At 48.6% G+C, this 9,746-nt stretch overlaps 1 protein-coding gene across 3 annotated transcripts; it reads right to left on the reverse strand.

Annotated features, from left to right (window-relative positions):
• Positions 1 to 226: 226 nt before the first annotated feature.
• csnk2a2a (casein kinase 2, alpha prime polypeptide a) lies at positions 227 to 8,966 on the reverse strand. Of its 3 annotated transcripts, none has more exons than XM_069724576.1 (13): positions 8,727 to 8,966; positions 6,969 to 7,318; positions 6,770 to 6,881; positions 5,784 to 5,885; positions 5,605 to 5,655; positions 5,389 to 5,448; positions 3,954 to 4,037; positions 3,618 to 3,728; positions 3,431 to 3,532; positions 2,747 to 2,847; positions 2,389 to 2,537; positions 747 to 834; positions 227 to 599 (listed from the first exon to the last, which is right to left on the reverse strand). In XM_069724576.1, the coding sequence occupies exons 2-12, from the start codon at positions 7,073 to 7,075 to the stop codon at positions 761 to 763; spliced, it is 1,053 nt and encodes a 350-aa protein (XP_069580677.1). In that variant the 5' UTR covers positions 7,076 to 7,318; positions 8,727 to 8,966; the 3' UTR covers positions 227 to 599; positions 747 to 760. The 3 variants fall into 3 exon arrangements, with proteins under 3 accessions (XP_069580677.1, XP_069580676.1, XP_069580678.1); XM_069724575.1 differs by having other exon boundaries at positions 227 to 641; positions 8,727 to 8,965; XM_069724577.1 differs by lacking the exon at positions 5,605 to 5,655 and having other exon boundaries at positions 227 to 641.
• Positions 8,967 to 9,746: the final 780 nt, after the last annotated feature.

Raw genomic sequence — 9,746 nt, forward strand, 5'->3', positions numbered from 1 at the left:
CTATTATCCCCACTAGCTAAAATGATAGTGTCTGAAGAGGCGTTATGGGTGTCATGTGGTAAGTGGGGTTCTTCTGACTGTAGTTTAAAGAGGCAGAACGGGTAGTTTAAGAGCTCAAAATGATCCGACAGTCAGGATAACGCTCCGTGATCATTAGAGAACAACCAACTCTGGACTGGAAACAAACCTCCGGTCTTGTGAGGAAAATAAAAGTCCAACACGGGCCTTTAAATAAAAATGGTTTATTCTCTTTCAATATAGCTTTTTGTTCTATCCATAGCAGAAAAGAGCCTCCACGCCACTCAGTGCTAAAACCTGGAACCGGATCTCGGGTCACCACGGCGACGCAGTGACCCGACAAACGTCTATACAGCAGCGACGCCGGCTGGACGACCATCCGACAGCTTTCTAGAAACCAGGTGGAGGGTGTTTGGAAGGCAGGAGGAGGGTTTCAGGTCCGATTGGTTCCCCGGACGCAGACCGAGCAGCGCAGGTTCCCCGGGCTTTGTCGTTGGGAGGAGTTTTAATCCGTGCGTGTTTGTGTGCTGCAGAATTGACATCTTGCTCCAGTATGGCTGTTGATGTGGAGGCAGCGGTTTCTGCCACGAAAAGGTCACAAGTTGAGGTAACAAAGATTCTTCCTGAAAGACAGGTCGGAGGTCAAACACAGGAAACCTGACAGTTTACTGTTTGAGCTTACTGCACGTTTTCACCTGCGTATGAAGCATGAAGCTGGAGGTGTTTACCTGCTCTCTGGGTATCATGTTGCGTTGGAGCTGCTTATTGCCTTTGTGCCGTCTGTGTTGGCGTTCGCCTGCTCCTTCACCACGTGATCTGAAGAACCAACACACAACGTCACTTCATCTGCAGCTGAAACAAACTCCTCTCTGAGGCCAGTGTTTGCTTTTAAAGATTTAAATCTACGCAAAGTAAAAAGAAAAGTTCCAAACTCCAACGTGACTTCAGTGAAATTAAATCTATCCGGGGTGAAAGGACGACACGTTTAAATGCAAATATTCTACGTTGCAGATGTTGAAATGTAATCAATAAGTCCAGAGTGTTCCTGAATGCAACACGGCGCTGCACACGGAGCAAGAGGACCAACAACCTCCATCAGGAAGTATTCAGAGTGTTCCTGAACGCAGCACGGAGCAGGAGGACCACCAACCTCCATCGGAGAGTGTTCCTGAACGCAGCACGGAGCAGGAGGACCAACAACCTCCATCAGGAAGTATTCAGAGTGTTCCTGAACGCAGCACGGAGCAGGAGGACCAACAACCTCCATCAGGAAGTATTCAGAGTGTTCCTGAACGCAGCACGGAGCAGGAGGACCAACAACCTCCATCAGGAAGTATTCAGAGTGTTCCTGAACGCAGCACGGAGCAGGAGGACCAACAACCTCCATCAGGAAGTATTCAGAGTGTCGTCTCTTCATCATCATCATCACTGAGTTCACCACGTTAACGTGACCGCTGGTACGAGAACATTAGTGATGTTACCATGGAAACCTGAAACTGGAGCACAGAAACAGATTTTGGAGAACAGAAAATCTTCAACATGCTTGCTGACAGCCGAGTGTTCCTGAGCCCATGCAGTGATTTCACTACACAATCATGTTTTTTAAAGCGGTGCTGCTGAGGACCCAAAGAAACATCAGATTTGGTGTCAAACTGTAAACGGTCAACAGAGACTCTTGAAAGTCTTCAGAAAGTCTCCGGCAATGAAGCGACGAGCCGGGCGAGGTGTTCTGATGACATCACGTTTCAGTTTCCTGTCTGTTGCTGCGTCTTTTGAAATCCAGTGAACACAAACAACCTGAACTGCGTCACCATGGCAACAAGTTCAACATGACAACGTGCCCATGGTCATGTTGAGGATTTTCTGTTGCCCAAAATCTGATGCAGGGAACCAGGATGAAATCCAATAATGGATGGATTTGATCTTTGGGGCCTCAGATGGGACCGCTTCAAAAACAACCCTGATTCTGTGGTGGAAATCACTGCATGGGCTCAGGAACACTTCACTGTAAGTTGGCGTGTTGAAGATTTTGTTCCCAATGTTTCTCTGAACTCAGTGATGATGATGATGATGAAGAGACGACACACTGAATACTTCCTGATGGAGGTTGTTGGTCCTCCTGCTCCGTGCTGCGTTCAGGAACACTCAGTAATTAGATGGTGTTTCCAGATTTGTTTTTTGTAATCTTGATAAACTGCTTCCTGCAGAGAGAAAACATTTAGCTGCTTTTTTTTTTTTTCAGTTTTTGGAGTTTAACAGGATAAACTGAAGCTGATTTTCCAGCGTTCCGGTTTAAAATCAGTCTGTGTTTCTGGTGTCGGTGTTTCTGGTGTCGGTGGTTCTGGTGTCTGTGGATCGGGCGGTACTGACAGAAGTACGGGTGCTGCATGGCCTCGGCTGCCGTCAGCCTCTGCTGGTGGTCGTAGCGCAGCAGCTTGTCCAGCAGGTCCAGAGCCTCTGGACTCACCAGGTGCTGGTTCTCCGACTGGATGAACTGCTCCCAGCGCTTCCGTGTTTGCCTGGAAACATAAAACAACACGTGACGACTCACCTTAACCAGACCGACTGAAAATCAAACGTTTCAATCAGACGAACACACGAGCTTCTTTGATCTTTCCTTGAACCCGTTCGAGGTTCGATCAATACTTCTGTAGAAATCTTCTCGACACATCGTCTCCTTCTCTAAAGTTGAGTTTGATGGTTTCGGGAGGGAACAGATGAAACTCACTGTCCCAGCAGGTCTTTGAAGCGAGTGTCCAGTTCTATGTGGTACTTGTGCAGGTAGCCGAAGAGCTCTTCGGTACCGAGGACCTTGGCGATGCGGACCAGCTGGAAAACAAACGCTCAGTTAGCATCCAGAAGAACGAATAAAAGACCAGTTATTCTAGAAACTGGGTTTAAAAAAGTGAAGATGGAGTTAAGGTGTCCACTGAAGCACCTCAGGGCTTTTAATTTGAAACATACAGGATGTGTTTAACAGGGAAAACAGGAGCGGATCAAAACTTTGACTTGATTTGATTTGATTTGATTTTATACACTTTATTAATCCCCGAGGGGAAATGTCTTCACTACAGCAGGGGGGCTCTCAGGGGGGGCTCTCAGGGGGGAGATGCTGCAGCAGGCTGCCACGACCGCGGCGCCAGGTAACCTGACCTGAGGTGCATGTTTTTGGATGACGGGAGGAAGCCGGAGAACCCGGAGAGAACCCACGCAAGCACAGGGAGAACATGCAAACTCTGCACAGAAAGGCCCAGGACCGGATTCGAACCCGGAACCTTTTTGCTGTGAGGCGACAGTGCTAACCACTTGATGTCACGACTCAATAAAAACACCTGCAATATCTTTGAACTGTGAACATTTTTTTTTTTTAAGGGGCGGGGCTTCGTCCCGGCAGCCCTCCACCTGTGCTCACCTGGTCGTAGTTGTCCTGGCCGTGAAAGAAGGGCTCCTTCAAAAAGATCATGCTGGCCAGCATGCAGCCCAGACTCCACATGTCCAAACTGTAGTCGTACATCTGGAGGCAGAACGGGAGAGTCGAACACTGAGAAGCATTTAAAGGACCGCGGAGGGCCGAGCGAGGTCGCGGTGATTATTCCCACCTGATAGTCGACGAGCAGCTCGGGACCTTTGAAGTAGCGCGACGCCACCCTGACGTTGTATTCCTGAGCAGGGTGGTAAAACTCAGCCAAACCCCAGTCGATCAGACGGAGCTGCGCACAGCAAACAGGAAGTCAAGTTAAAAACTCCCTGAAGAAGAAACTTCAATTCACTTAAAAATTTATAAAAATTGAATCAATACTTTTTTTTAATTAAACATTTAAAATCAAAAAATGTTTCATAAACACAAACTCTTACATTTACTGAAATAAAATATATTCAACTTTTGACCCAATTCGAAGACAAATAAATAAATAAATAAACGGTGAGAGCAGCACCTTCCTCAGCTGGTGGTCGATCATCACGTTGTGCGGCTTCACGTCTCGGTGCATGATCCCCATGCTGTGACAGTAGTCCAGAGCCTGGACACACACACACACACACACACACACACACACACACACACACACACACACACACACACACACACACACACACACACACACAGACACACACACACACATACACACACACACACACACACACACACACACACACACCACACACACACACACACACACCAGACACACACACACACACACACACACACACACACACAGACACACACACACACACACACACACACACACACACACACACACACACACACACACACACACACACACACACACACACACACACACACACACACACACACACCAGACACACACACACACACACACACACACACACACACACACACACACACACACACACACACACACACACACACACACACACACACACACACACACACACACACACACACACACACACACACACACACACACACACACACACACACACACACACACACACACACACACACACACACACACACACACACACACACACACACACACACACACACACACACACACACACACACACACACACACACACACACACACACACAGACACACACACACACACACACACACACACACACACACACACACACACACACACACACACACACACACACACACACACACACACACACACACACACACACACACAGACACACAGAGAGAGTTACTCAGCTTCATCCAGATGTGCGGTCCTGGTACCGGAGCAGAGTTCACTCAGAGTTTGTTTCAGGGTTTCACCTGTCCCTCGTTGTCCTTCCCTACCTGCTGTATTTATGCTGCGTTCAAACGGAACTCGTGGTTACAACGCGGGAAGTCGTGTGCTTCGGCCGTTCAAGTGGTTAAGTTGTAAAAACACTGTTGCTCGGCAACATTGAGGGCGTCTAGAAGCCACAGAAGCTATCAATTTAGCGAGATAACGGTCGTAACGTAACACAGGAAACACAAAGACACAGAGAGAAAAGAAGATCGTGTTCCTCAGACGTCGGCTGTTATCTAAGTTATGAAGACAAACTCTACGTGACTGAAACTACAACATATCAGCTGAACATCCAACCAGACATGAACCTCCGTGACCTCTGACCTTTCTGGAAACGTCAGCAAACACACAACTGGTGAGCTGGAGGTTGATAGAAGATGTAGAGTTGTGACGTGGTGACAACCACCAGAGGGCGCCGTTCATTCGGACTCTTCTTGTATAGAGTAAATACGACAACATTTGAACACAGCATTTGATGGTTGGCCCCACCCCCTGATTTGTTTCACCTGTCCCTCGTTGTCCTTCCCTGTCTGAAGAGTTTCTGTGATGAAGACTACGTGTGATGAAGAGTTGTGACCTCGTTACCTTGAGCAGCTCGTACATGTAGTAGCGGATGTCGTAGTCGGTCAGTTTCTGGTAGAGCTCCTGTGGACCAGAGGAAACACGGTCAGGCGTGTGGGTCACGTGTTCTGCTGACCTCTACACGTGTTCAACACGGCGTGGAGGGTTACGTATGCGTGTTATTGATAACGGGTGTCAGTGCCTCTGCATGGGTCGGCTGCTAGTTCTGCATTAAAGTACCTTAAAGTCTGTGTTATTGATGCACTCAAAGACAAGCGCTGGTGTTCTGGACTGCAAAGAGAGGACAACACACAGCAGCAGGTTGGAGGTCATCATCACCACGTACAAGCATGACTCGGATTGTTACCGTGGCGACATGCCGGCATGCAGCAGCGTGCGGCCGCAGCGCCCCGACTCACCACCGGGTCTTTGACCGTGTCCACCAGCCGGATGATGTTGGTTCCACCCCGCAGGTTCTCCAGGATCTTGATCTCCCGTTTGATCTTCTTCTTCTTGACGGGCTGAGAGGAGGAAACACGGGAAAGAGTTAAAATACGAGAAACGTATCCTGGAGTTCTGCAGGGAGAACAAAATACTTAAAAAAACATAATATTAAAATCACCTCTCGGTGATAAAAATACAACAGATAACAGATTATAGAGAAAAAATATTTATATCGAAGCCATGTTTTACTACACGGAGCACACGAAACACTTCTGTGTGCTCGAGATACAACTGGTTCCCTCGTTTTATTTAGTTCTCAGGTAGATAAAAAAAAGAATATGCGTGTGTGTGTCTGTGTGTGTGTGTGTGTGTGTGTGTGCGTGTGTGTGTGTGCGTGCGTGTGTGTGTGTGTGTGTGTGTGTGTGTGTTTCTGAGTGTGTGTCTGTGTCTCTGTGTTTCTGAGTGTCTGTCTGTCTGTGTGTGTGTGTGTGTGTGTGTGTGTGTGTGTGTGTGTGTCTCTGTGTTTCTGTCTGTGTGTGTGTGTGTGTGTGTCTGTGTTTCTGTGTGTGTGTGTGTGTGTGTGTGTGTGTGTGTGTGTGTGTGTGTGTGTGTGTGTGTGTGTGTGTGTGTGTGTGTGTGTGTGTGTGTGTGTGTGTGTGTGTCTGTGTGTGTGTGTGTGTGTGTGTGTGTGTGTGTGTGTGTGTGTGTGTTCTGTGTGTGTCTGTGTGTGTGTGTGTGTGTGTGTGTGTGTGTGTGTGTGTGTGTGTGTGTGTGTGTGTGTGTGTGTGTGTGTGTGTGTGTGTGTGTGTGTGTCTGTGTTTCTGTGTGTGTGTGTGTGTTCTGTGTGTGTGTGTGTGTGTGTGTGTGTGTGTGTGTGTGTGTGTGTGTGTGTGTGTGTGTGTGTGTGTCTGTGTGTATCTGTGTTTCTGAGTGTGTGTGTGTGTGTGTGTGTGTGTGTCACCTTGAGGATCTTCACCACCACCTTCTCGTTGCTGGTCACATTGATAGCCTCGAACACCTCGCTGTACTTCCCTCGACCCAGTTTACGTACCAGCTGGTAGTTGTCCTGGTTGCTGAGGAGGAAACGTTTAGCGTGATTAAATAAAAACACGTGACACACTCATATCGCGAACACGCGTGTTTCCCGTGTTCGGCCGTACCTCCAGTTTGGCACGTGTGCGTCATAGTCCCAGTACTCCCTGTTCTTCTGCGTGTTGACGTCGGTGTACACCCGAGCCTTGCTGCTGGCCGGCGTGGATCCGGGCATCGCTGGCGTCGAGGCTCCGTGTCGGGAACCCTGTGACGACCGGCTGGCTCGGTACTGGAAGGCGGCGCAGCGACTCTCCAGAGGACGCGGCTCTAAGACGGCCGCGCTGCGCTGAGCATCGGCTTCGGCCGTCGGACGGAGGGCGTGGGACGCCGGCGCGGTGCAGACGGACAGGGCGACGAGGAGCGAGCGAGCGACGCCTCGGAGCAGGACGTTGGACAGGAAGGGACGAAGAGCCGCCAGCTGTACGAGGAAGAAGAGAAGCAATCAATCTGGAGGTCGTTGGGAAACTTTCAATCACGACACATTTTGTGTTCGGTTTGCCCTTTTTACACTAATTTCACATCTCGTGTGTTTTACAAGAAGTTTGGAGTCTTTATGTCTCTTTGTCCTCGTTCCGTGTCTCCTGAAGTGTCGTTCCGTGTCTCCTGAAGTTGTTCCGTGTCTCCTGAAGTGTCGTTCCGTGTCTCCTGAAGTTGTTCCGTGTCTCCTGAAGTGTGTTCCGTGTCTCCTGAAGTGTCGTTCCGTGTCTCCTGAAGTGTCGTTCCGTGTCTCCTGAAGTGTCGTTCCGTGTCTCCTGAAGTGTCGTTCCGTGTCTCCTGAAGTTGTTCCGTGTCTCCTGAAGTTGTTCCGTGTCTCCTGAAGTGTCGTTCCGTGTCTCCTGAAGTTGTTCCGTGTCTCCTGAAGTGTCGTTCCGTGTCTCCTGAAGTTGTTCCGTGTCTCCTGAAGTGTCGTTCCGTGTCTCCTGAAGTGTCGTTCCGTGTCTCCTGAAGTCGTTCCGTGTCTCCTGAAGTGGTTCCGTGTCTCCTGAAGTCGTTCCGTGTCTCCTGAAGTGTCGTTCCGTGTCTCCTGAAGTGTCGTTCCGTGTCTCCTGAAGTGGTTCCGTGTCTCCTGAAGTCGTTCCGTGTCTCCTGAAGTGGTTCCGTGTCTCCTGAAGTGTCGTTCCGTGTCTCCTGAAGTCGTTCCGTGTCTCCTGAAGTGTCGTTCCGTGTCTCCTGAAGTCGTTCCGTGTCTCCTGAAGTCGTTCCGTGTCTCCTGAAGTTGTTCCGTGTGTCTTCAGGGTCTCTTTGTCCCTGCTTTGTGTCTCTGTGGTAGTTTTATGTCTCTCTGCTGCTTTGGGTTCCTCCGGATCAATAATCCATCCGTGATTAGATCCTGTTTCTGAACCAAGTTCTCTTAACAGACCCAGATTTAGTTTGGAGTCCGGCACCACACGGAACCCACACGGAACCTACACGGAACCTACACAGAACCTACACAGAACCTACACGGAACCCACACGGAACCCACACAGAACCTACACGGAACCCACACGGAACCTACACGGAACCCACGCGGAACCTACACAGAACCCACACGGAACCCACACGGAACCCACGAACCAGCATGCAGCGGATCCACCAGCACCGACCGAACCCTCCAAACAACGAGCACCACCAACATCTTACGCTAACTAGCCGGCTAACTAGTAGCCGTCTAACGGAACCCGGTCCGTTAAACCCGCGGGAGAACCGGGACACAGATCGAACCGGGACACAGATCGAACCTCGACCCTCCGACAACATTGAACCCATCGAACCGGCAGCCTGATCATCACAGACGACATTAGTGGAACGTGAGATCGATTCCGGGCTAAAGTTAGCCGGCTAACCTCGTCGCGGAGCTCAGCGGAAGTTCCTCCTCGGACGGCAGCGGCCCGCCGGTGCTCTCCGTGCGGCGGCGCGGCTCCTCCGGCTGTCGGCGTATCGGTGCGGTGCGCAGTATTGGCGGTAATCAGTGATTGATCGGCGGTGTCGGACGGAGGGTGGAGGAGGAGGAGGTGGTGGTGGTGGTTCTGGCAGCGGGGGGAGGAAGGTCTCCTCCTTTTGCAGTAAACATCACCCGGAAGTAAACCAGCCTGACCTCCGCTGAGAAACAACAACAAGGAGCATTTATGGATATTATTATTATTATTATTATTATTATTATTAAGACAGAATGAATCAGGAAGGCCCGGGTATGCATTTCTTTACATAACGTTTGTTAAAATAAATATGTTTTATGTTCCCACGTAAACGAAGAAATACAGAAGAAACACGAAATAAGACTTGTACGGAAATGTCGGAATAAATTCTATAAATAATTTGCTAAAATGTAATTGAGTTGTATTTATATCTGTATTTCATGAGTTTGGACAGATATGGATGTAAACTATAACTTTGACAACACGCGGTATTAATTCCACTTAAATAAATAGTGATGATTAAAAGGCAAATCATTACGAGAAAATGCAGTTTTTGTTTTTGGTCAGATAACTTCCAGAAACCAGAGAAAGCTTTTGTCTACATGTTATCTTGTTTACTGAACACAATAAATTCAGATGACTTGTAATCGTCAACATTTTTAATAGTAACTACATTTAATTCCATATTCTTTCTGTCACTGTAAAAGATTACTGATGTTAAATCTCTTTATGACACTCGTCTACATTAATCACCTGAAGGCAGAATATCATTCATCAGAGGAATTAACGCAATAAAGCAACTGAGTGTTTCAAACTTTTCTTCCACCTGCTGAACACCTTCATTAATTTCACTGTTTAAACTACCGACTGTTTATCAAAGAGTTCGTAGCTTCAGGTCTGTAAAATGGTTCTGATCCAGAAGTGTCTTCAGCTGTAATACCAGCGAGT

The sequence above is a fragment of the Brachyistius frenatus genome, unplaced genomic scaffold, assembly GCF_029030835.1.
Source record: "Brachyistius frenatus isolate BFR_SWC_R1_liver_20210118 unplaced genomic scaffold, ASM2903083v1 Contig_382, whole genome shotgun sequence".
Taxonomy (NCBI): domain Eukaryota; kingdom Metazoa; phylum Chordata; class Actinopteri; family Embiotocidae; genus Brachyistius; species Brachyistius frenatus.

Bases quoted from the DNA above. Each gene is read 5' to 3' on its own strand.
- csnk2a2a (XM_069724576.1), bottom strand. From the start codon at position 7,075: ATGCCCGGATCCACGCCGGCCAGCAGCAAGGCTCGGGTGTACACCGAC. The intron at 5,886-6,769 runs GTGACACACACA...TCCTCCTCTCAG, and splicing joins TGGTGGTGAAGATCCTCAAG to CCCGTCAAGAAGAAGAAGAT. The intron at 4,038-5,388 runs GTAACGAGGTCA...GTGTGTGTCCAG, and splicing joins ACATGTACGAGCTGCTCAAG to GCTCTGGACTACTGTCACAG.